At 35.9% G+C, this 27,898-nt stretch overlaps 1 protein-coding gene across 3 annotated transcripts; it reads right to left on the bottom strand.

Moving 5' to 3' along the window:
- Positions 1–350: 350 nt before the first annotated feature.
- On the bottom strand, positions 351–26,608 carry nfascb (neurofascin homolog (chicken) b). 3 transcript variants are annotated; one of them, XM_056448743.1, is made up of 28 exons: positions 26,436–26,608; positions 26,286–26,355; positions 25,372–25,481; positions 24,088–24,193; positions 23,171–23,361; positions 22,967–23,089; positions 19,978–20,148; positions 19,611–19,722; positions 18,776–18,960; positions 16,288–16,419; positions 16,062–16,205; positions 15,868–15,979; positions 15,586–15,749; positions 13,249–13,396; positions 13,016–13,140; positions 12,817–12,918; positions 12,524–12,736; positions 11,745–11,821; positions 11,424–11,649; positions 11,217–11,332; positions 9,805–10,015; positions 9,605–9,727; positions 7,358–7,531; positions 7,137–7,268; positions 3,571–3,637; positions 2,604–2,615; positions 2,049–2,084; positions 351–1,967 (listed from the first exon to the last, which is right to left on the bottom strand). In XM_056448743.1, exons 3-28 carry the CDS (start codon positions 25,448–25,450, stop codon positions 1,700–1,702), a joined length of 3,549 nt encoding a protein of 1,182 aa, XP_056304718.1. In that variant the 5' UTR covers positions 25,451–25,481; positions 26,286–26,355; positions 26,436–26,608; the 3' UTR covers positions 351–1,699. The 3 variants fall into 3 exon arrangements, with proteins under 3 accessions (XP_056304718.1, XP_056304719.1, XP_056304720.1); XM_056448744.1 differs by lacking the exon at positions 2,604–2,615; XM_056448745.1 differs by lacking the exons at positions 22,967–23,089; positions 23,171–23,361; positions 24,088–24,193; ... (1 more) ...; positions 26,286–26,355; positions 26,436–26,608 and adding an exon at positions 19,847–19,890 and having other exon boundaries at positions 19,978–20,019.
- Between the last annotated feature and the right edge of the window lie 1,290 nt (positions 26,609–27,898).

Genomic DNA, 27,898 nt, shown 5'->3' with positions numbered 1-27,898 from the left:
ATGAGCAGTATAGAGTCCCAATCACTATACTGGGGTATTAGGACCCACACAGACCACAGGTTGGGCAGCCCCTGCTGGCCCCACTAACACCACTTCTGGCAGCAACCTAGCATTCCCATGTGGTCTCCCATCCAGGTACTGACCGGGAGCAGCCCTGCTTAGCTTCAGTGGGCGACCATATGAGAGTTGCAGAGAGCTAGCTGCCAGCTTTTGACTTTAGAACCTATGGTTGCATTCATTACATTTATCATGTTTTATTGCACAGTTTTTGCCCTACTTGTCCTTGATAGTATTTAGCATTTAGTATTGCTCTGCACTGGTGTGATATTTAATCCAATTATGACAAAAAAAACTTACGATGGTATTTATTTAACCAAACTCAAAAAAATATATACAATAAACATCATGTACATCATACTACAATAAGCAGCTGATGGTTAGGCTGGATTTTGTGTGAGAATAAATGTCTTGTAGTCTATTAATGTGACCAACAGTACAGTAAACACACAGAAATATAAAAGAGACAAAATTTAGTGGCAGCTATCAGTGATTTCGAATGAAGTCATTTGGTTAGATAAAGCTTTGTGGGACTTTCTAAAACTAAACTCCTCTAAGTAAAGCTGTGTAAATTGACCCTGAAAGTTATTTCATAAAACAAGAATGCATTTGTTCAGCGAATCAAGCTTGCATTTCTTTTCAGTCTTCTTATCAACATGATAAACACATCTTTGCTTGGCTTTTTTCGCACATGATTTGTGGATTTTAAAAAAACGACTCTGATTGGAACTTCTACTGTAAATTATCAGAAACACTGTTTTACTCTTAAAGAAACACTCCCATTTTTTGAAAATAATCTTATTTTAAGTCTTTTACTAGAATTTTACCATTTTTTTATCTATTCAGCTGATCTCCAATCTTTATCTTAGCTTAATATAAATCATTAAATCTATTAGACCATTAGCATCTCGCTTAAAAAAAAGGTTTGATAATTTTCCTATTTATAGCTTGAATATCCAGAAGTTATATAATGTACTGATACTGACAGAAAATTATGAAATATATATTTTCAAGGTCTGAAAATAGCCTGAAAATAGCCCTAGTGCTGCGTTATATCATTGCACCTGCTGTGGCCATGTTATGGCAGCAAAGGACCTTGATTATTACGTTGGAACAACTTTTCATTCTACATCAGTCTAAGTACATGATGTAACTAGAGAAGATTCAAGCTTTAAGCAGGAAATTTATCTAAATGTTTTTTTTTTTTTTTGGAGCGAGATGCTAATGGTCTAATCCAATTCAATGATTTATGCTAAGCTAATCTAACACTGCATCCGCCAACCCTGGAGATCGGCTGAATGGATAAAAAAAATGGTGAAACTCAACTGTTTAACTCTTACAGACAAATAAAATGAGCCTATTTCCAAAATAAGCAGAGTGTTCCTTTAAATCCCCTCATTTCCGAGAAGGGTCTGGCTGCAGACTCGGTACAGATGCAATCTGAGCTGCATCTAATGCTTTTTAATGGGCTAAATTAACCCCACCACTAACCCTACCCCTTACAGTGACGTCACTCACTTCATTGAATGCATTGTGTCTGACGTTGCATCTCTGAGCGATGCAACCTCAGCTTGCATCATAAAGGCTGCATCCAGATACTATTGTCATTTCTAGCCAGTCTGAGATTAAATGGATCATAGTCTCAGTCTGAGTGTGTAAAGGTGGCGTTATGTGGGCGTCTAAGCAAAGAGTAGATGGCCACAGGAGAAGTGGGCTCAGAGCTGTCATGATATGGGCTCCTGTCCATGTTCCTCTTACTGACGCCTGTATATTCTCCGATGAAGGAGCCGTCTTCATTAAACTCCATCTCTTCTCCTTCACCGTACTCCATCAGGCTGTCGTCACTGTTGGTTCTCCTGTTAATGTGCTCGATCGCACCTTGACTTCGTCCCTGACGACTTTCCTCTTCACTGAGGAAGAGATTATTCACTTCAGATTCAATTCTCAGAAAAAAAATGCAAAAAATGCTGGAAAATTGAAGAGATACAAACCGTCTAGAATAAGGTATGGTGGACACTCGTGTTATCCTGATATCAAAAAGATACAATTAATATTATGTTTATGCAAGGTAGAATATTGTAAATAAATAATTATGTAAACTGTGATGTTAGTTGATTAATAAAAAAAACAACCATTCAAAAGTTTTGGGTCTGTAAATTTGATCAAAAAAGCAGTAAAAACACTAATATTGTGAAATGATTTTAATTTAAAATATACTTTGATAATTACTTCAGTCTTCAGTGTTACACGATCCTTCAGAAGTCATACTGTTATGCTGATTTGCTTCACAAGAAACATTTCTGATTATCTTATTAGGCTAAAGATGTTCATATTTTTGTGGAACCATGATAGTTTTATAATATAGTGAAACATCATAGCATTATAAATTTGTTAGTCAACAATGATCAATTTAATGTGTCACTGGTGAAATGAATTTGCCAAACTTTTGAACAGTAGTATAAAAACTGTCTAGACTATTTGTAGTAAATTGATTATTAAAATAAAACTAATAGGACACATAAACACATATTTCACATGTATCATACCTCTCAAGAGACCTTCAGTGGTCCAATCGCAAAAGACAAAATAAAATAAAGGAGGAATGAACAAAGTAAGAAATGTTTAATGAATGGAGGGATCAATTATGACTTTGGGAGGGGGAAAAGGGACAATTATTGTGATATACATTATATTCTCTATTTTAACCTGCGCTAATGTGATTGTGATGGAGTAAATCAGGGAGGCTCAACCCTGTTCCTGGAGATATACTTTCCTGCGTAGTTCAGCTCCAACCCTGATCAAACACACCTGAACCAATTAATTAGGAGCTGAACAGCACTTGACAATTACAGGCAGGTGTGTTTGATATGGGTTGCTACTGAAATCTGTTGGAAGGTAGATCTCCAGGAACAGGGTTGAGCACCCCTCGTGTAAATAATAAGATTAATTCATTTTCAAATGTTTACTACATCTCACATGCTGTTTTCATGTAAGTACAACAATGAAAATAAATTGTCTTAAAGTGCCACTATTATGCTTTTTCAGATATTACTTTTCATGCAGCGTTTAATGTAGCTGTTTATGAATCCAAAATGTCTGTACTCAAGAAATAAAGTATACATCCTAAAAGAAAATTTGATTCTGCACTGCTGAAACAAGCTGTTAACAATTCCAGTTCAAGCTGTGCTTTACAATTACATTTATAATTCATATTCGTTATTTTTCCAAAAAAAGAACATATTTTATATACATTATAATAAAAATAATAATATTTTTACAATTTTTGTGTTGGTATTTAAGAGTCTTTGAAAATTTTGATCAAATGTGTATTGTGATATTATAAAAGTGTTTTTTGACCCGGCATGTAAACTTTTCACAAGAGACCTAGCTCCAAAACAAAACTCAGACGCTAAATAGCATAATAGGAGCACTGTAAAAATACACTTAACATTATTAAACTCACACAGGAAGTCTTAAGATGATTTTTTTGAGCTACTCATCAAAAAAGTTCACCTGTAATCAAAGGTTCCATTCTCTCTATCATCCATCGGCTCCAGTGCAAAGTCCTTATTGTCCCGCACTTACAAAGCAAACAAACACACAAAATATTACAACTTTTATCATAAACAGTACACTATAAGGCTTTCCAGATGGCAAAGATCATGTTTTTATTTGTAAAACTTTTGTGTCCATACACAATTTTTTTCGAGAAATTTCTGCGTCCAGATGAAAATGGGAAAACTGGATTAAAACGGTGTTATATGTGTGTCACACATATATGTGGCGCTGTAAACAAACAGTAGCTATGTTTCCATCCAAAGATGCGAATACAATTTATGTGAAAGACAGAAATATTGCATAAAAGATATGCGAATAAAGCAGCGTTTCCATCCAATGAGTCAAAGAGCACAAAATCGTCACTTCCTGATTAACTGGCGCCAAATATAAAAAGTAAAAAGGGAATTTGCTGTGGTAGGAGAAGCTGCGTCAATCTTCATTCATTCATTTTCTTTTCGGCTTAGTCCCTTTATTAATCCGGGGTCACCACAGCGGAATGAACCACCAACTTATCCAGCACGTTTTACGCAGCGGATGCCTTTCCAGCCGCAACCCATCTCTGGGAAACATCCAAACACACTCATTCATACACATAAACTACAGACAATTTAGCCTACCCAATTCACCTGTTCCGCATGTCTTTGGACTGTGGGGGAAACCGGAGCACCCGGAGGAAACCCACGTGAACGCAGGACATGCAAACATGCAAGAACATGGACATGGAGTGCATGGAGAACATGGAGTTGCAGAACATGCAAACTCCACACAGAAACGCTAACCGACCCAGTCGAGGCTCGAACCAACAACCTTCTTGCTGTGAGGTGACAGTACTACCTACTGCGCCACTGCGTCGCCCTGCATCAATCTTTTCCTTATTTAATAAATTACTTGCACCTCAGAAGACAAATGCCAACACACAATGGATGCATGTTGGCATTTTAAGGCGTGAGCACAGATGCTCTTGACAATTCTGAAGGTAATTAATATTATAACAACACTAAAGCTGCAGTCACACTGCACTTTTCTCTCCATAGACTTCCTTTCATACACATGCGATTGCGTCAGACCGGAAACGCAAGTTCGTGCATCAAGTTTCGCAGATCGCTGCGTTGGAAAGTTCAAGCTTGGGGAACTCTGACCTGCGAAATCACATCACATGATTGCGTGAGACCAATCTAAGATCAAAACGTGACCTCTCTGGACAGAAATTTAAAATATGGAGCAATCGCTTGCTTTTTTAATGTCTAATCATCATGTTTAATTTTGCCCCTTTTTGCAGCGCAGTATGACAGAATTTCACATGCTCAAACTCTAGCGTGACCGCAGCATAATACTGAAATGGTTAAGGCGTTTTAGAATGACCAAAACAACATTTCAAATGTTTTACAATGTGTTCAGCCTGCTGGTTTGTCCAATCATACACATTTGTATCATCACATGATCTCTTGTAAGAAAATCTTTTATAATCCGCATACTGGAATTTGTTCTGTAAAAGTGCTTCTTTGTAACTTTTATTGAATCTCAGCTGGTCATCTTACGTTTTGTAGTAATAGTGCTAATAAACTAAGAAGTGCCTGCAGCATAAATGCAGCTCTGTAATCTGCCATTGTTCTTGTTACGTGTTACGTTCTTCCTCCTGGTCACGTGGCACTGTGACATCATCATTTTCAAAAAGTGCCATTTTGCCAATCTACACAGCGTGTTGTGTTTTTGTGTAACTTCTAACATGTTTGGTTAATCAAATAAATGTAGTAAATTCAAATCAGAGTGCCACCTTCCATGTCTGGAATGTATGTGTTATTGAGTCTATAAGGTAACAATAATATAATCTGATACCTTTGTTTGAAATGGTTTGTCTAAAAGAAAATTTTGGTTTTGTCTTTACTACTAGGTTCTTACATCGACTGGGATAAATAGAATTGCTTTAAAAAGACACTAAATACAAATTTCATTAACTAAAACTACACTACATCTCATCAGGTTTCGTCGATTAAAGCTAAACTAAAAATAGTCATGGATGATTGACAAAAATGAGACTAAAATGTTCAGATTTTACTCAACTAAAAAGAGTATAAACATGACAAAAACTAAAATGTCAGCTTCACAGAAACACTAGAGTAAAACTAAAATTAAACAGGCCAAAAACAACAATAGTGTTGTATGGACGAATGGCCAAAATGATATTAAACTTTTGCTGACTGACTTAAATCCACTGCCATGCGAATGGGGCCTAAGACTAATGGTAGCACTTTAGTTTAAATAACAAAAGACGAATTACCAGTTTGTAAACATTCAGGATGCATGCGCAGCGAGGTTGCAAAAAAAAAAAAAACGGGAGCACTAGCATTTCCAGTGAGGGAATGACATCTGACGCGGTACAGAGTTTGTTGCTGTATTAGAGATAAGTTATATTGATTACATATTATATATATCATTTACATAATGCTTTCAGCGTATTATAACAGCTTATAATCACCCATTGATATCCACAGTTATTCAGCAAAATTAAGGTTAATTTTGAGCAGCGTTGTCAGACAGGTCTATTTGCGATAGCACCCTCCCAATGGATAATGTATAAGACGAAATGGCCAAGCTTCCAGCCCGAAATATACAACTATCTCACTGAAACTCTAAGTGATTTTACAAGAGAGAAGTTAAAAGACCTAAAAGTCTTTGAATGCCAACAGTTTTGTTCTGTGTGGTCTTGTGCAAGAAATAATGTTCCATGATTACCAGATTAAAAATTTTGTAGAGCTAAAAACAAAGCTTCTGCCTAGCCAAAGACAAGCAAAGAAGACGGAGCTATACAAGGCCTGGGTAATCATCCACAAGCAAAACAACAGCATTCTGACAGTGAACTGCACCTGTACAGCAGGGTATGTCAGCTTAGATTTTTACGTTTCATTCCAAGCATTCAGTGTCCGCACTTTAATTCACCATATTTAACTGTTTTTGCTGAAATCATTTCTGCAATCAAAAACAAGTAATATGTATGATTTAGCATAGCGTGAACTAACCTGATATAACATGAGAACTGCAGAGTCAAGCCTTTTTAATTAGGTCCTCACTCCATACACCTCTTATGATGGCTGTTAGCCAAAGACGTCTGCGGTTGGCATTAAAAGCAGTGTAGGAAGATGGTGTACGGTAAAATTAAGGTTTTCTATTTTTACACGACTTGTTTGCTATTGCAACTTGTCTTTTTTGCGGTTGAACCCGTGTGATGTCATGTGTGACGTAGGTTGGTAATTCCCCTATTCTCACTAATTATTGGCTTATTTGCTGCCTATTATAAACATATTGGCTGTTTATTAGTACTTATACATGACATATTCTCCATGATCTTATTCTGCATCCCTAATCCCACCTATTACCTAAATGCACTACCTTAATAACTATTAATAAGCAGCAAATTAGTGTATTGAGGCAAAAGTCATAGATAATAGTTAATTCATAGCTAGAATTGTCCCTTAAAATAAAGTGTGACCAAAATAACTTATCTCAAGTAATATATCTAGTACCTGGGTACTTTCCTCCTCGGCTCCTCTTGATGAAAAAAACTATGAGCATGATGAGGACAAGAAGAGCAACTGCACACATCAAACCAATGAACCATCCCTGCGTCACGATGTCCACTTGATCCCGGGTATGTTCTGCTCATGCATACAAACACACGGTCAGGCAGACGTGTTAGAAATGGTTTTGTTTACAGAATGATGATCTTATGATGTAAGCGAGTTACCCTCAGTTGTGAAATGGGGCGATTCCTCTGTAAAAGCCTCGCCAACTCCAAACTCAGTTTGTGCTGCCAGAGAGAACTTGTATCGAGTGTATCGGTCAAGACGCCGCAGAGAGAAGTAGGTGATGTTAGGAGGGATGTTTTCAACCTGGATTCTGTCCCCCAGACTGACGTTCACTACAGAGATGATATTGTTATTCTTAAAGTGTATATGTGGTTAGTTATTTTCTAGACAAAATAGAAGGCAACTTTAATATGTTAATCCAATCAAATTATGAAATACAATTGTGCAATTTGAAGGAATGCAACATTTTTTAGAAAGAAAAAACTGGAAGGTTTGCAAACAGAGTGTTGGACTTGTTACATTGCAATATTTAACAGTTCATTTATCAGTGAACCTTCAAAAATGTATAACAGTTTCTACAAAAAAAATGTAAAATGACTATATTAAGATATGTTGCTAAGCACAAAATCGGCATATTAGAATGAGATTAGAAGGCTCGTGTGACACTGAAGTCCAGAGGAATTATGCTTAAAATTCAGTTGTGCCATCACAGAAATTAATTACATTGTAAATTACATTTAAAGAGTTTACATTTAGCTGATGATTGATAATGAAGCGTGTTTGGCAATATCAAAAGAATATCCTCGAGCCCGGGGCTCCCTCCCATTTTAAGGGCGAGAGGGGAGTTTGAGCTCGGGTCGGTCTTGAGAACTCCCATGCTTGTGCATGATTTTCAAAGTAGTTGTGTCACGGATGTTTTCACACTGCATGACTATCTGGGGTAGCGTTCCGTCGGTGCTGTGTTTATACTGTAGGATGGACTGGTGACAGGGGGTTTCACACTGCATGACTTTAAAATAGGAAGAATCGCCAACAAATTTGTCCAAACTATGGTCATTTGGTCAATTAAATATATCTTTTGTTATTAACTACATAATGGAAAAAGAAGGGTTTAGTGGGGTAGAAAAATTTACATATTTTGCTCACCTGGCTTTTGAAGAGAATTAGCAATTTCTCCTTAACTTTTTTCTTTTTTGACCCGGTTGTGATATTGCTCAAATGACAGGTCAAACAGACACGAGTGCTCCTGCCAAATTCCCACTAGTTATTCCTTCATTTCTTGGGTCCAAATAAACTTAAAATGAGCGCTTTTAACTTCTCCCCCAACATCCTGCAGGCCTGCCGGTACCCGTACTAGTGAATGCTGCTCTTTCATTGGCTGTAGGTGATCGCTGATGTTATTTTCAGTCAGAAAACATTTCACACGGCATGTGGCATTTGAATCGCCAAATATCTGATGGGTGTCGGCGAATCATCTGTGGTTCTCTCTGATTGCATCCTTAATAGTTCATACTGTGTGATTGTTACTCACATGAACGAGCACCGATTAGCCTGTGATTTCAGGCATTTGTCGCCGATTTCTAAAAACCTGTCGGCGAGTCAAAAATCAGGGCTAAAATCATGCAGTCTGAACCGGGCATTAGAGTTTGTCTTAAGATGCTACTTTGGAGTAGTCAATTTACTTATGATGTATGTCTTTGGATGGTGGGAGGAAACCGGGGAACCAGGGGAAAACCCACGCGAGCAAAGGGAGAACATGCAAACTCCGCATAGAAACGCAGACTGGCCCTGTGTGGGGTCAAACCAGTGGCGTTCTTGATGTGAGGCAACAGTGCTAACCACTGGGCCGCCGTGCCACCCTATCAGAAGAAGGGGAGGAGTAGGGGTGGAAGGGGGGATTCTTCAAGAACACTCTGGTTATTTATAGTGAGTCAGTATTCATCCGATTGGCGCAAAATGCTGAGCCAATGCGGGACCAGCCATGCTCAATCATAAGCACATGATCCTCTCAAAATGAGTTTTTAAATAAACTGCACTTAAAGAGTTTTTACCGTATTTTTTGTGAAATTATTTCAGCCTTGAAATCGCAAAAAATATATATTTTTTAAGGTTATGTGTGAGTCGATCTTTTTAAAATTAATTTTCCTCATACTATTTCATATTGTTACTGTCATTGAAATAATAACAAAACTTCTAGTAATTAAAATGTGTACTACAGATTGTTTTTATTGATTTGCTTTTACATTTTATTCAAAATAATCTTGTGCCAGAAGTTTGCAGAGGCTCCTTAGTGGAGCTTTACCGTTTGTTTGAAAACAGTAATATTGTGAAATAGTATTTTATATAAAATATTAAAAACACTCATCCTAATGTATTAAAAATCTAAATGAAGTAAGGGCACTTACATGTCTGATATTTGAGAATATATCCAGTGAGAACACCATTGGGTTCTGCAGGCTCCTCCCAGTCCAGGTAAAGGGTATCATAGTGGCGATGCATGATCCTGAATGATCTGGGAATGGTGGGAACTGCAGTGAAAAGCAGAAATGTGTGAATTTGGGCCTGTATGTACTGTATACAATGTGTTTTGTAAATGCTCTCATACCTCCTTCAGGAGTCTGGAACTCAATGGTGTGGCTGGGCGGCCCCTCGTATCGGTTATTAGCCACTACTATGTACATCTTGTAGTTACTATATGGGATAAGACCAGTCAGCGTCCCAGACAGACGTGGTCCATTAGCTTTAAAACTCTTGGTCTTAATCCTCCTGCTCACAATGTGCCAGGGCAGACGACTGCTTTCTCTCCAGTAATATACCTAAAAAAACAAACACAGCTCCATCAGCAGCCATTATTATTCACTGATCAGCAGAGCTATGCAAACACAATACTATGGCCAGCCATTTTAACATTTAATACATAAAGTGTTTTATCATCTGTTTTATTCTACTTATTTTTAGAAACTAATAATATTATCTACTAGGGCAAGGGTGTGGGGAATGTTGATCCTGGAGGGCCGGTGTCCTTGCAGTGTTTAGCTCCAATCCTAATCAAACACACTTGAACAATCTAATCAAGGTCTCTGAGATTCAGGCAGATTTTTTAGGGTTGGAGCTAAACTTTGCTGGACAGTGACCCTACAGGAACAACATTTACCACCAAGATGCAACCTCCCACTCTTCCTTGTATAGAAAATACAAAAGTGACTGAAACTGCAATTCATTGATTGGCCACTGGGGGCTTGCACCAAAAGAGAGTAAATGCCCATAGACTCCCATGTTAAAATGCCCAACTTTACAGCAGAAAAAAAAAGGTGTTTACAACCTGGTAAAAAATGGTTTTGGTGTATATAGCTAATATTATTCGTCATGACAACTGTGAGGGGGTAAATTTAGAAATGTAATGCACTCCAGAATACTGGATTACAGATTAGCTGTAGGCCAAATGCTGTCATACAACATTATGTCTGCATTTCATAAATAACCTAGCATTTACTATCACAGCCTATTTTAGAAAAATTTGGAAGTAATTAGCAGTTTTCTCCTATAAAAAACATAAGAATAATGCTTAACGTTTTTTCAAAAAAACAAACTTAGTAAACTCATTATTGATATAGTATACAACCAAGCACACAAGGACAGAACACGAACGAGTTGTGCTTAATGAAGTGCTGAGCGTTTCACCCAAAGAAATTAATCTGAATTTCGGGCTTGACAGTATATATAGACACTAGCACTTACTATATTATCATTAAATATGAAAGCTGCTGTCTGTTTAACTAGTATTTATTGATTAGATACTAGTACAATTTAAATAGATAACTATTAATTAGATATTAACATTTAAATAGAAAGTACAAGAAAAATATTAAAGTGGCTATTACTGCATACAAGTACAATAGATAGTAGAATTGATTTATTATTACTTGTACCTAATAAATACACTACTTCCTTATCGATTAGCCACTAGCACTTATATCACTAGTAACATTTGTTTCTAGTAAACCAAAAAAGTCATACTTTGTACTCCTTTATTTCCCCCATGATGTCAGCTCTTGCCACTGGCTCCCAATGGACTGTCAGTGTTGTGCTTTCAATGTCTGACACACTCAGCTCAGATGGAGCAGCAACTGGACCTGTCAGAGAAACGCAATGAGTGAAAAACTGAAGGAAATCTCTTTTCATGCACCTTGAACAGTACCACTGGTTACTGAAATGTGAACTTACGATCTTCTCCAGAGTAGCCAATAACAACAGGGGATTCTGGGCCATAACCGAAGAAGTTAATGGCCTGAACTTTAATCTCATATGGCGTGAATGTGTCAGTGTCGTAGATGATGGTGCTGCACCACCAGTATGTTGTGTAGTTCTTCCACTCCTCTCTTGAATCCCGCCGTCGCCACCAAACCATATAGCCCAGTTTTGGCCCATTCCATTCTCTGTACTCCAGTGGCTTCAAATATAACAAAATAGCACAGTTAATAGAACCGAACAAAGTCAACAGATTTTAATAAAATGATTGACATCCATCAATCATCAGTGCATCACCTCCCAGCTGATTTCCATGTTATTTCTGAATACTCCATATCCCAGTCCTTGGATGTTTCTCGGGATGGCATCAGGCACTAAATACATAATATAATAATATACATAATCTAATTTTCAGCAAGGATATTGAACAGATAAAATAAACATGTTTGAAATACATTTTAGATGTTAATAGCATTTCACAACATTAATTCCTTTTAAATGTATTTTAGTGAAAATGAATGCAAACTTGGGGACATTGACAATACGAAAAATAGTGACCACAAAAATGATGCATGTTTGAGTAAAACAGGAACAAATATCTGCCAATTTGCACTTCATACATAAAAAAAAAATCTATACCCCACTAATTTATTATTGTCTTAAGCATAATCAACAATATTTGTTGCATTTCTCAAAATTTTACTTCACAAGGTATATTAACCTTTCATTGGTTGATCAACCATATAAGTAACGTCATTTATAGTGATTTCAATATATTTTTATCAACATATTAAATTTTTCATATTTTAAGTGATACAGGTAGAAGATTAATACCAGTTTTAGACCCACATAAACTTTAATATAATATAATATAATATAATATAATATAATATAATATAATATAATATAATATAATATAATATAATATAATATAATATAATAAATTTTAATGTAATATAATATAATATAATATAATATAATATAATATAATATAATATAATATAATATAATATAATATAATATAATATAATATAATATAATATAATATAATATAATATAATGGAAAAATTACCTACCAGCTCCCCCAGTCTGGTAATATTCAGATGCCCAGCTGGGTTTACTGGGACCAATTCCATTTACAGCAATGACCCTGAATGTGTACTCTACAAATGGTGTCAGCTGTAAAATGACAGAATTTAGGCTTCCTGGGTAACTGGTCAGATTCTTCCAGCCACTCGGCAGCAGCCAGTAGTCAGCAAGGAGATTTTCGGTGTACTGAATGAGGTACTCTGAAAGAAAAATCAATCATAATCATCTGCAAGAGAATAGATTGCTTAGATTGCATCTTTGTTTGTGAGAACATGTATACCTTTAATAGGACTGTGGTTGCTCAGTCCTGGTGTCCAGGTGAGTCTAACGCTCCTCTCTGAAGGGTCTGATATCTCTAGGTCAGTTGGAGGATCTGGACGGTCTGAAACCCGGAGTATATGTATAATGTGATCACATTTAGACTGCATACAGAGAGTATATGTGTTTTATATGAATGGAGAGAGTATATATGCAACTACCCATCACAGTGAGTTTAGCAGAGGTTGTGACCTCCTCCAGTTCACTTTTAACCCGGCATGTGTAGACGCCTTCATCTCTTCTGTACACATCAGCAATGCTCAGAGATTCCTCATCCTTTGTCATCCTATAAGACACAAAGCAGTTTAATATAGTTTATTTGAAAAAAGTAAAACAACAGAATGGAATAAAAGTTCCCACATATTTGTATGTGGACAGATGCAATTGTGTTTACCTTCTTCCTAAGATCAAGAACTTCTTGTCTTTCAGCCAAGTAACGGTGACATCAAGAGATGGGTCAAATTTAATCTTACAGTCAAAGCGAGCCAGACTCCCTCTTATGACAACAGTATTGTGGGGAGCGCGGATGATTTTAATGGGCTCTAGAAAACAAAAACAAGTTGAATATTTTAACAAGCAGAACAGTTTACATAATAATTTGTATGTACTTATGCTTGTACTCATGCTCTTGCTTAAACATTTAAGAAGAGGTAGCTAACACATGTTACTATGAGCTATTCAATATCCCTTGGTCATTTACATGATCTCCCTTATAAAAAATAACTGCAGTAAACTGAAATAAAACTGCAGTATAACTGCAGTACAACAGCAGTATATAGAAGTATAACTGCAGTAAAATAAAGTACAATTGCAAAATTGCAAGACAATGAAGTATAAACACAGTTCAAACACAGTACAATAAAGTTCAACAGCAGTAAAAGTTGCAGTAAACTGCAGAGTAAACTCCGTCTTAACTGCACTTGTGCTGCTGTAGTCTAAAATGCCAATGATGTGGTAAGAACTGTACTGCACTTGTGTTACAAGGGATTTGTTCTTCAACATCTTCCATAAATATTTTGTACTTTTTTCTACTAGTACTACCAGTAATTGTACCATTAACAGTAGCAATACTGTATTATAGTAGTAGTATCACTTCAGTATCATTGCAATAGTTGTACTGCATTATAGTAGTAGTATCACTTCAGTACCATTGCAATAGCTGTACTGCAGCTGTACTTTAGTAGTAATTCAATTGAATTGCAGTAGTTGTACTGCAGTTGGTTGCATTGTTGTACTTCAGTTGTATTGCCTTAATACTGCAATATACTTAAATAATATTTTTGGTTTTCTGTTTTTTTTTTTTTTTTTTGTTAACTAAAACTGCAGTATTCTTTAAAAAAACTCCAGTAATTTTTTGTAAGGGCTCTCTCAAGTGTGAGCCTGTGAGCAAAGACTATAGAATACATAAGACATGTCACTCGTATCTTTTTGATTGGGGAAAAGTGTAACGGTCAATATGGCGGATAAAGCCTGCCTTCTAATACAGGACCCAATCACCGATCGCTATATGGCGAATAAAGCCCGACTTCTAGTACAGGAGCCAATCATCGACCAATATAAACTGATCATACTCCACGGAGGGGCTGAGACCAGATGTGAGTTTTTGCAGATTTTGTGTGATTTAGACGTTTAGAAATGTAACTAAAGGGACAGTTGTTGTTTAATTTTATTTGTGACTCCTAATATGAAATTCAATCGTAAGCTTGGCAAGGAGAATTTGATGTTTCCCCATTCAGAATGCCCGAGTATACTGCCCGAGAAGTGTTTCAAAAGATGGCCACCGAGTGAAATGACTTGCCTTAAAGGGACTTTGCTATGAATGACTCAAACTGGGGCTATCTAATGTATCATAACTGACAAAAATTCAGTTAAATATTGTGCCGCCAAAAGCATTACTAGTTTAAACTTGCCTAAACTTCCATAGAAAACAGGATAATCAATGGCTTGCTGTGTGTTGAAGGATTTTAAATGCACTTTGCGTAAGCAACCATGTTCTTTACTTCCACGTTGTACTTTTGAAATCCTTTAACACATGCCAATCTATTGAATATCCCTTAATTCCAGTACAGAACAGCTTTTTTTTCTGCAGGACTTACTTGTTATGTCTGGGGCACACATAAACATAAAAACATCTTTTGATTTTCCTGACAAAATATATCCTTCCCATAAAAATCAAGTATCTACATACTTTCATAGACATCCTGACAGTCTTGAGATTTTAAGTTTCATTACAAGCAGTTCATACATTGCCATTAAAAATGATTTTGACATATTGACCTTATTCTTTGTGTAGGAGCGGGCGCAGCCATTTGAATCTTTTTGACTCAAGACTTCCAGTCCCATTCACTTCCATTTATTTTTAGACGCTAATAACAGCTTGTTTAGCTGCTTGATTTTGCAAAGTGCAAACACACTTGTTTTATAGAAGAAGTTGCTTGACCGTTTTTTGCCGTTTATTATTCCTAGTTATTTCTCTCATAGGAAAATGAATCAGAAGTTCTAAAACAATCGCAAAAACGAGCGCACTTCCGCATTGAAGAATAAGCTCAATTGGCCTGACATATAGCCCCTTTAAAATGAAAACAAGTAAAACTGGGAGTTAATATAAAGTAACAAATTAATTAACATTTTCTTTTTAGACATTTCCTCAAACAAATTAGTTTTTTTAAATAAACATTAGTGCATGTGAGTAATATTTATATTTATTTTAGGATCTGTTCTAGACACTGACCTTTGACCTCTAGTTGCACCTCTTTCTCATCTCGTCCAATGACGTTGCTTGCAACACACACATAAGCACCCTGATCTTGTAGCTTTGTGTTTCTGATTTCCAATGTGCCATTTGGAAGAGTCCCATAACGACCTCCTTCTAATGTACCTACTCCACCTTTAGACCTGGAGTATATACAGATATGGATATTTAGAAGTTATTTACTTCTAGACCTAGTAGTTTGTCTTTTCATCCTTCCATATGTGATAATAAGAATAAATGATAGCAAAGAACTATATTTACCACCGTAGAACAGGTTTAGGAGAGCCAAAATATGGGCAGTCTAGAAGAGTGAGATTGCCTTCTGTTGTTTTAAACAGTTCATCTCTCGGACCAAGCAGACGAGGCTTCATGTCTACAGACAAGAGGATCCGTTGGAAGCAGTAGTTAAAGCTAATTAATATGTACATCCTAACACTTTCACTTCATCCTCTTACCCATTACAGCCAAGAAAGCATTAGTCATGATATATCCATATGGGTTTGACGCGTTGCACTGGAAAACAGCAGCACTGTCTGGAACAACAGCCCTGAAAGTCAAAGTGTCTCCAGAAACCTGTCTGCCAGGACTCCGAGGAGCATCTAATGAGAACAGAAAGAGTGAGTGTCAAAATGCCTTGTAGTGCACTGGGTTGCAATAAGGCTGTTGTTGTTTTTTCCTCACCACTGATTGGCTCTCCATTAACCAGCCATTGTATCTGTGGTCGAGGAATCCCATCAGCTCTACACACCATACTACCACCGTCATCCCGAGACAGAACCAGACTCTCAGGCTTCTCCAGCCAGAACGGAACCGCTGCGGAGAATAGTCGAAGACAATTGAGAATAGGACCTTAATTTAGCCATTCCCGCTTAAAATGAAATGTAGTCATTATTTATTCATCTTCATATTGGATTACACTAGTATGCTGCTGTTTTTGTTTCATTACTATTGACCTTATTCTTCAGTGCGGAAGTGCGCGCGTTTTAGCAATTGTTTTAGAACTTCCGATTTAGCTGCCTATGGGAGAAATGACTAGGAATAATAAATGGCAGAAAACGGTCAAACTACTTACTCTACAAACAAGTGTTTGCATGACAATACAGACAAAGTAGAAAAATATAATAAGAAAATGTCAGTTTGCAACACCAAGCAGCAAAACAAGCTGTTTTTAACGTTTAAAAATGAATGGAAGTGAATGAGACCGGAAGTCTCGAGCCAAAATTATTCAAATGGCTGCGCCCACTCATACGCGGAGAATAAGGTGAATAGAGCAGGGGTGCCCAAACTCGATCCTAGAGGATCAGTGTCCTGCATAGTTTAGTTCCAACCCCAATTAGACACACCTGAACCAGCTAATGAAGCTCTTTCTGTATACTTGAAGCTTCCAGGCAGGTGTGTAAAAGGAAGTCCAGGACCGAGTTTGGACACCCCTGCTGTAGCGCATGTAATGTTTAGGGTTTATAGTGTATTTTTGTGACAGATTAACTAGTTAATCATATTAAATTGATCAGAAGTAACAGTTGTTATATATATATATATATATATATATATATATATATATATATATATATATATATCCATACATATATTATTGTCACAAATATTGTATTTTATTAGTTACTGTTGATTTTTATTTGAAACAAATGCTATTTTAAAATCTGTTTAAAAATCCTGAAAGTAATGCATGTTTTCTTAAAAATATTAGGCAGCACTACTTATTAGTGCTACTATTTTCATAATTACAATAAAATATAGCTATTGAGCAACAAATCAGCATATTTCAGGTGGCACTGAAGACTGGAGCAATGGCAGTTGAACAAATTGTAACAGTATGTCACAATATTGTTGTTGTTTCTTTATCAAAAAAGATTTGCTTAGCATAATAGCTGTTTCAACAACAAACAAAAACGTACCAACCACAAAAAAAATTAAAAGCTGAAGTAAATATGGTTGTCATCTATTTTATTTTATTTTCGGCTTAGTCCCTTTATGAATCAGGGGTCGCCACAGCGGAATGAACCACCAACTTCTCCAGCATATTTTTTATGCAGCGGATGGCCAGCTGGAACCCATCACTGGGAAACACCCATACACTCCCATTCACACACATACACTACAGACAATTTAGCTTACCCAATTCACCACATGTCTTTGGACTTTGGAGAAACCAGAGGAAACCCACACGAACGGGGAGAACATGCAAACTCCACACAGAAATGTGAACTGACCCAGCCAAGACTCGAACCAGCGACCTTCTTGCTGTGAATTGATCATGCTACCTACTGCGCCACCATGGCACCTAAATTTAGAACTTGTGCCTATAAAACATTCAGCCTAATATATGCAATTTTAAGTGAATATTGATTTCAGTGTGGCTATATGGGACAGGTCTTTTGTACTATGTTGCTTATTTATTAATGTGAACAAAGTGTGTGTAATACTGACCCAAAAAAAACATCTTGATTGAGATTTGTTAAATATATAATAATAACACATACAGTGATTTTTTTTGGGGGGATTCATAAAGTAAGCTATACTACTGCATTCTAATAGGGTACATCGCAGTCTGTGCTTTTGGGCTCCCAACAAGTGTTTATTTTTTTGCTCACATATAATTTTACAAAAATTATAAACTACGTAGTTGTATTTTATAATTATAAAATACAACTACGATATTATCATAGATGATAAATATTGTAGGGCGACACGATGGCTCAGTGGTTAGCACTGATGCCTCACAGCAAGAAGGTTGCTGGTTCGAGTCCCGGCTGAGCCAGATGGCAATTTTGTGTGGCGTTTGCATCTACCCGTGTTGGCATGGGTTTCCTCCGGGTGCTCCGGTTTCCCCCACAGCCCAAAGACATGCGCTATAGGTGAACTGAATAAACTAAATTGGCCGTAGTGTATGTGTGTGAATGAGTGTGTATGGATGTTTCCCAGTGCAGGGTCGCAGCTGGAAGGGCATCCGCTGTGTGGGACTAAGCCGAGGCAAAATGAATGAGGAAATGATAAATATTGTGCAACCCTGTGCGTAAACATTCCAGTTGGTATTCAACGTAATAATTTGCAGCAGGTTTGGAACATGAACATGAATGAATAACAGCAACTGTGTTTTTGTGTGAATCCACTAGTGACAAACAACAGCAATAAAGATAATGAAGTATTCTACATTTGACCCTGACAGTGATGATGTGGTCCAGGCTGCCCATCCTGTTTGAAGCGGTGCAGATATAGTCCCCTCCATCATCCATTGCGATCTTCTTTATCCTGAGCGTCTTATTAAAATTCTCCAGCTTCTTCCCTGTCATTGACATCTCTTCATAATCTTTAGTCCATTTGATGGAGGGAGTTGGACTACAAAGAAAAAGTGAGAATCAGACTTATATCCTGTATAGAAATTTGATATATACGACAATATAAGCAAACAACATATATGACAAATTCATATTTGGATTTCACATACTCAAAATTAGATTCATTGGTCCATGAATATTTCCTGCTTGTTGTCAGACTTTTTTATAACTGTAATAAGAGGTCATTTAATCATACCTTCATGTTAAAGCAGTTATCATGACATTATTTATCAACATGTGGACCTTATTGCATTCTCGGAAGTTATGGAAATTAAAAATGTAAAACAGGAAATACATAAGGTCCATTGTTATTGTTTACATCTGTCAAAATGGTCTATATGCAACATATATTTCAAACAGTTGCAAAATGGCCTTTTGGAATTATAAACATGTACATACAGTTGAAGTCAGAATTATTAGCCCCCCCTTTGAATTTCTTTTTCTTTAAATATTTCCCAAATTATGTTTAACAGAGCTTATTTTAAAACATTTAATAATCAGACTGACCCCAAAGCTTTGACCGATAGTGTATATATCAGATTTCTATGTGAGATTAATGATGTTTAACAAGAGATTTAACAACACAATCGAATAATCAACCAATAATCAGAAAACAAACATGCCATCAATCAAAACGCTTTTAAAACTCACACTCCAGCAGCAAAACACTCCAGAATAAGCTCCTCCCCCAGCATCGCAATCCTTGTGCTGGCAGTTCCTTTGGGTTTCAGAAACTTGGGTGCCGTGTGTGCTGCCATGCGAGCTATGTTGACATAAAATAACACAATTCTGATCAGAAAAACTTGGCCAAAGCATTGATCGCGTGTGAGTGGATGAGTTAAGGCGTGCTAATTGTTTAGAATAAAGAAGCATAAGGAAAAGCTCACCATTGTGTTAGACTGTTAGATGTTTTAATCATGGTCTTCTTCAACTAAACACAAACAGAAATAGGCACAGGAGGAAATATTAAAACAAAGTGCAATTCTAAAGCAGAATAAAGGCAGTTTCCTGCACAGACCTGTGAGCACCTGCAGGATGAGGGGTGGTTTCTGCTGAATGGTGTTGGTGAAGGGGAAACGAGCCACACAGACGTAGTTGGTAAGAGCGTCTTCTGCTACGATACTGGAGAAGTACAGATCTCCATTCTCAGACTTTGACACTCGACGATCCTGACGAATTTGCGACATTGCTATGGAATAAAGATGAACTTGGATACAAACAGCTGCCTGCATGTTTAAGTTCTTATATGATTAACAAAATTATTAAATCTAAGTGAAATGACATTTACTGAGCTAGACAGTCAGGACTGCCCTATGTTTCTGGACCAGTGTGAAAGACTACCAGGAAAGATGACAGATTTTTTACCATCCCTATTGGGGTCACTGCTGCATTAGCACAAGGTTTATCATTTAAATGTGCTTTAATACTAGAACTATAATGAGGCAGTCATTTTGTAATAACTAAAATGTTATATTAAATGACATATTTCAAGTATACGTTTCATTCTAACATTGTTATTTTTATATTAAATTACATGTTATAAGTACAGTATATGTTTTATTCTAACATTGCTATTTTATTACCACTACAAAACACAAGAGTTCTGACTATTTCTGCCTTGAATGGCCGTAAAGGTCACACTGACCTTTGCATTTAAGCATCCGCTACTTTTTCCTGTGCCTTTGAATATGCATGTCTCTTGTTTGCCTAGCAAATTTATGCTAACAAAAACAGAACTTTCTGAGAGCAAAAACATAATTTTACTTCAGGCATGTCTTTTAAAACAACATTTTCATTCTGGTGAAAAGACTTTGCTCTCCTGCTTGCTGGACAAAGTGAGGTAGGCTCCTTCTTGGGTGGTCTAGTAACTCGTACACAATAATATGTTATATTACAAAAATATGACTTCATAAAATATGGCAACAGACATTTAAAACTTAATTCTAAAATCTCAATAGAAGCTTTGAATGTAAATATGATTTGATGAAAATTCTGTTCAGCACAGTATTAGTATTCGGCACTTCAGTAGTTACAATATTATAATAGTTACAGCCATTCTAGTATTATAATACTAGTAATATAGTACTGGTTGTCCCAGTGTTAAATTCTTGACAATTTTAACATTTAATTCATTTTAAAAGCATTAAAGTACAAGAAGACTTGACCAGTTCTTGCACAAACACCAAATTGTGTCTTTTTCATCTTGGAAAATTATTTTATTATTTTATCAATTTAACTGTCTTCTTGAGTACCTTCAATAAAACCAGCAATTAAGGATTGTATCGTTGCATTGGATCCCAGCATCCTAATATACAAGCTGTGTATTTAACACTTATCTAACTAAAAAGGGCAAAGACATAACATCAGAACATAACGTCGCACTCTATAACATCAGAACATCAGAAGGGTCCAACCCTTCCTATCTGAACATGCAGCTTAACTCATTGTTCAAGCTCTTGTTCTCTCCAAACTGGACTATTGCAACTCTCTACTAGCCAGGCTTCCAGCTAACTCTATCAAACCTCTTCAGCTGCTTCAGAACGCAGCAGCATGAGTGGTCTTAGATAACCCCAAAAGAGCACGTGTCACTCTGCTACTCACCCGTTTGCACTGGCTGCCAGTTGCTGCTCGCATCAAATTCAAAGCTCTGATGTTTGCTTACAAAGCGACCTCTGGCTTTGCTCCTTCTTATATGCTCTCACTTTTGCAGATATATGTGCCCTCCAGAAACTTGCGTTCTGTGAATGAACGTCGCCTCGTGGTTCCATCACTAAGAGGGAAGAAATCACTTTCCCGAACTCTCGCATTCAATCTGCCCAGTTGGTGGAATGAACTCCCTAACTACATCAGAACAGCAGAGTCACTTGCTTTCTTCAAGAAACGACTAAAAACTCAACTATTTAGTCTCCACTTTCCTTCCTAATCTGTAACTGTCTCTCTGGCTATACCACTAACTGTACTCTCTCTCAAAAAAAAAAAAAAAAAAAACAACATTACTAATGCTTTGCTTTTTAGACTTTACACACCTGAAACTTGTCTATAGCACTTGTTCACTGCTGCTCTTATAGTTGTGTAAATTGCTTCCTTGTCCTCATTTGTAAGTCGCTTAGGATAAAAGCGTCTGCTAAATGACTAAATGTAAATGTAGATAATCAGTCTTTGCTCTTGACCTGATAGACTTTTGTTTCATTTATACTGTTAGGAGGACTATGCAATATTATTTTAATATACGAACTTGGTATCTTTTGGGAAATTTTGGTTTTAATAAGCTTTATTTTTACAAAATAGCAAAATAAAGTAAACAAGTCCTCTTTTTAATATATAAATATATATATATATATATATATATATATATATATATATATATATATATATATATATATATATATATATATATATATATATATATATATATATATATATATATATATATATATATATATATATATATATATATTATTTATATGTTTATTTCTGTGGTGCCAGAGTTTAAATTACAGCATAATTACTGCCTTTTTCAATGTCACATGATCCTTTAGAAGTCTTTTAATATAACAATTTAGGGCTCAGAAACACTTATTATTATTATAAATGTTAAAAAACATTGTACATTTTCCAATGCTTCATTAATTTCCATTAACAGAATTCATTTGAAATAAAACTCTTTGTAACTTAATACATTTATTTATTGTCATTTTTGAAAAACGTAATGCATCCTTGCTGAATTACATTTTATTATTATTATTATTAACAGAGTGGGTAGCAGAAAGGGGGTGAAGGATCTGCAAAGGTCCTCAAGCCAAGAATCGAACTCAAGTCTCCATGAACACCATTGTGATATGTGGACATGATAACCACAAGGCTATCAGCACCAGCTAAATAACCCTCTTAATAAAAATAAATAATAAAATGACTGATCCCAAACCATTAGTGCACATCTACATTGCACAACCTGTAACCAACTTTGACTAACTTCAGGTCACTTTCTCTAAATCTCTTATACTTACTGCTGTTCAGCCAGTAAGTGTCTGGTTTAGGAGGGCCTTCAGGTGGATTGCAGGGAAGGATGAGAGGAAGTCCGACCACCACTGTGACTGGCTCCAGATACTCCTTCAACCATGTTCGGGCCTCTGATTAAAGCAAATACATTAAAAAATCAGTACACTAAATGCAATTGTTATGTATTCACAAATGTATGTGTTACGGCTTACTGGAGACACGCAGATTGATGTAACTGGAGAGAGCAGTCCCAAACTCATTGGTGGCCGTGCACTGATAGATGCCCTCATAATCATCAGGACGTCCCCAGAAGAAAATCTCTAATGTGCCCGAACGCCACCTCATGCTGACCTGAGGATCCCGCGCCACGTTCAGGTAAACCCCATTACGCGTCCATGTAAAGCTATGTACAGGATGTGATCATCAACAGTCCAAAATTATTCACATTTTCACCAATACATTTTACAATATGGTCAATCAATATATCACAACAATATTATCCACCTTTTTTCTACAGTACGACCCATGATATTTTATGGGAATTTGGAGAGTAGCTTCCATTAAATGGTGAACAATTTAAAATTAAAATAAATATACACTGGCTAGAATGTGGTACAGGTGAATTGGGTATGCTTAAATTGACTGTAGTGAATGAGTGTGTCTGGATGTTTCCCAGTGACATCCACTGCGTAAAACATGTGCTGGATAAGTCGGTGGTTCATTCCGCTGTGGCGACCCCAGTTTAATAAAGGGACTAAGAAAATGAATGAATGAATAAATGAATGAATGGCTAGAATGATGTGACTTTATTATCCTCACCTCACTTTATTATCATTCATCGAATGTCAAAAAGTTGACATAATTTAGAAATGACTTTCAGCAGACCTTAAATAACCCCAAAAACTCAAAACAAGTCTTTCTGCAGCAATATGATGGATGTGTTCATTATTTCTGTAGTGAAGGAGCAAAACACAGTTCTTTTGAATGGTTGTTCCCCAAACTGGAAGGGCAATCCATCATTTGAAATGTAGTAGACGCATGTGGAAAAAGGTGAAAAAACCAAACAATCTAAGGAAAATCTTGGGAGAGCACAGGTCATAAAGGAAGAAAGATATGGAGATGTTCTTACACTGGAGGTGGATTCCCTGTTGCTTCACACTCCACTATAATGGGATCAACTGGATCTACTATGTAGTCTTGAACACTCTCTTTATAGATCATTGGAGGCTGTCTGACTGTAGGGATATGAATATAAAAATATTATAAAGGACAGTGCCTGCACTACCAGTCAAAAGTTTGGAAACATTCTAATTCTAATTAATAATTATTCTAATCAGAAAATAAACAATAGCAAAACGGTATTTCAATTGTTTAATTGCGGTTTAATATTTTAATATATATGAAAATGTATTTCATTCCTGTAATTCAAAGCTGAATTTTAATTACTTTTTCTCCAGACCTAAGTGATTCCTCAGAAATAATTGTAATAATATGATGATTTGGCACCCTATATGATCAGTAGCTATTGGTGCTCAGAGTTCTTATTAATATTAGTGTTGAAAAAATTATATTTCATTTTATTCATATATCCCTTTCTTGCTTTGCCGCTCTACCAAACAGTTGACCGTGTTTTGACTGTTTTAAATAATGACTGTTAAAGTCATTTCAAGAATGATTTAAATCATGGTTAACACTACACGGTATTGTTGGTTCACAAAAAAATGAAACAAACAATTCTGTTGCACAACTACACTTGAGTTTGGTTTTATTGTAAAAAAACAAATAACAAAAAAAAAAACAATAAAAATTAAATAAGATGATGTTAAATGAGAATCTGAAATATTTTATGCCATACTTCAAAAAATAAAGTTGATTTAGTATTCAAAAATGTAGTATTTTGAATATATATATATTTTTAAATAAATTGGTCTTACACTACATATTTTCAGATTTTTCATATTGATTCCGGTACTTTTACCATGAGCCAACATATCAACTATTTGGTAGAGGTTGATATTTTAGAAATTATGGGATGAGTTGAAAAAAAATGCATTGAGTTTGTTAACTATCGATTTTAAGAGTAAGAAATGCAATCTTAAATCTTTTTCCTGGTGGGGCAGTTAAAGGGATATTCATATTTTTGAGGAAAGCTTAACCTTAACATCAACAACAAAAGCTGCATATACTCAAAAAATATATTTTGCAACCATTAATTCTAAAAAAAATTATACTGATAAATAATTTACAATATACATACAGAGTAGACTGGGGTAATGATGCTAAAAGTGCAGTTTTAAATAGCCAGAGTAAAGCATATTTCACAAATTACAGTAAATTCAATTTATGCAACCTTGGCGAGCAAAATAAACTTTACAAAGACAGATCTGAATGAGTTACAATCGCAGTTCCTCACCTTCAGGAGGAATCTCCATGGCCAGAATCCATGTTTGCTGTAGGACCGTAAGTATGACAGGAATCCTCCAACACGTCATATCTGCTATACAGCATCTGTCTCACTGTGACCTGACGACACAGAAAATACTAGAACCAGAGCTACAATCCGTATGAAATAATAACAAATATTGGTCCACACGTGCTTGGCTTGTTTACATGCTGTTTTCTTTTCCTGATTCTTAACTTTCCTCCCTTAAACAGCGTTTTGATGTAATTTAAATCTATTCATGTTCAATGTAGATACTGAAACGTTCGTTACTGTACGTTTGGTGCAAACCAAACTATTTCGTATGGAAATTTTCATTGGCATTATTTGAAGCCCCGCCTCCTTCCGCTTACACAAATGTGATTCGTCCACTAAAGAGTCATTTGCATTCCAGCACCTGTAGCCTGTACGTCAATTATAAACTTGTGTTTAATTCAGGAGTGAACAAACAACCATAAACACTTTTAGTTTTGTACAGTATGTATTTATATTGTTAATATTGTTAATTAAAGTAATATTTTACATTAGAATTATTATCCCTATGTGTAATATATTCATATATACGCTGGAAAATATAACAGTCCAAGATGAAAAACAAACGCTATGAAAATAACCTCTTTCATGAATAATTCATTACAGTGCACAGGGGTTTTCTTGTCTAGTTTACCAAATGCATATTTATTAGTGTCCAATGTGGGAAAAGCTGAATTCTAAACCACATATTAGCATTGCTAAGTATTCCTAAAGCAAAATAGTTAAAGGGAAAAGCTACATATTTGGGTTAGTTGGCCTTCATGTCACATTATTGTGTTTGGTGATCAAAGCTACTATTCATTAGTTAAGGTCACTTAACAACTTAATTACACAAACAACACAAACTAGCCTACCAACTAAACTGGAGTATATCCAGGATTCACAGAATCTTCTTTTTCTGTGTCAGCGGGTCATTTCACGGCACTAAAATAAAAATAAAGGTATTAAAATTACATTATATTAACTGTTCACAATTGTCAGTCACTACATCTTTAGATTTTTACCTTTTATATCAAGCCCGGAGTTTGTTTCCTCATTTTGCTAATCTGTCTTCATTTGCTAGTATTCCAAAATGTTGTTACAATCCCAGACTTTGTATTCAAAAAGGTCCAGAACAATGTTAATCCAAGCAGACGTTTTCTGTAATGTATACCTCTCCAGCTAACATCCCTCTTCATTGTCTTCATCCGTTGGCCCACTCTACACATGAAGCATGAATGACGTCCCACCCCCTCCATCTCTCTCTCTCTCTCTCTCTCTCTCTCTCTCTCTCTCTCTCTCTCTCTCTCTCTCTCTCTCTCTCTCTGTCTACTTATGGTTTTTACTGTATTATTGGTCATATGTGGTGGTTAATCAACAAAGCTTTATTGTATTTAATGATAGTTTTATTATATTATCTAATTTTTATATAATTAGTATCTTGTCATATTTATGTTAGCACTTTGCCTTAGGCATAATAAAGCCAAATTCAGTTGTCAGATATTTTGCATTCTTTTTGATTATGACATCAATATGTGGGCCTCATTGTTTGGTCCTGAAAAACTAAGCTAACTCAGTGAATGAAATGTTTGTTTCTCAGTGAAAATTAAATGCGGTCATGTGATTAGTGACTGCACATAAAAGAGATTCAGCCCTCTTGGGCTTCTCCGGTCAAACAGACATGACTGAAAACTGATATTTTTCTCATTTGCTCTACCGGAATGGGACCACACTTGGTGATTTTTGTCATATTAGCGATGTTTAGGAAATGTTAAGTGGCCAATAAAAAAAGGGAAAAAATACCAACCTAGACAGTTTAATGGACACAAGCAACTGCTAACAGTGACTTGGGGTCTTGTTCCACAGTGGTCAATCTGTTTTCACTGTTAAGGGAACCAAATTGTGGAATGATTTACCTGTTAGCCTACAATTAGAATGTAACATAAGTGTTTTAGTAGTTTACTTAAAAAGTGGTTAAAAAAAAGCAGAGTTTACTCAAATAGTTTACTATTAGTTTGTTGATCATGCCGCCTTTGCTTTTGCCTTACAGCAATTTTATGTAAAGAATTATAATGTTTCTGTGTTTATAATGTGTTTTAATGTTTATAACAGTGTATATGTATCTATTTTATTTTCATTTTAGGGTTTGAGAATTAGCAAGTCTGCAAAAACACTTTAGCATTTGTTTGTCCAGTGTAACTGTGATGTCCATGTCAAAATAAATAATCAATATTTTTTACAAACTATACATAATGTACAAACTACACTAAGTTCATAAAAATCAAGACACTCTAAAATAAGTCAGTCAAGAGTGCAAAATTAGCGTGGATACACACACACTATTAGTTGTTAAAGTTAGCTGTTAGTTGTTAAATGTTTGCATAAAGCGTTATAAATTATTACTGTCGATTCTTTACTTATTTTTAAGATTGTTTATTAAATCCAGACTAACAAAACAAGCTTTCCGTGTGTGTGTGTGTGTGTGTGT

This window comes from Danio aesculapii, chromosome 23, assembly GCF_903798145.1.
Source record: "Danio aesculapii chromosome 23, fDanAes4.1, whole genome shotgun sequence".
Lineage (NCBI taxonomy): Eukaryota > Metazoa > Chordata > Actinopteri > Cypriniformes > Danionidae > Danio > Danio aesculapii.
This window is presented reverse-complemented; position numbering and strand designations above follow the sequence as displayed.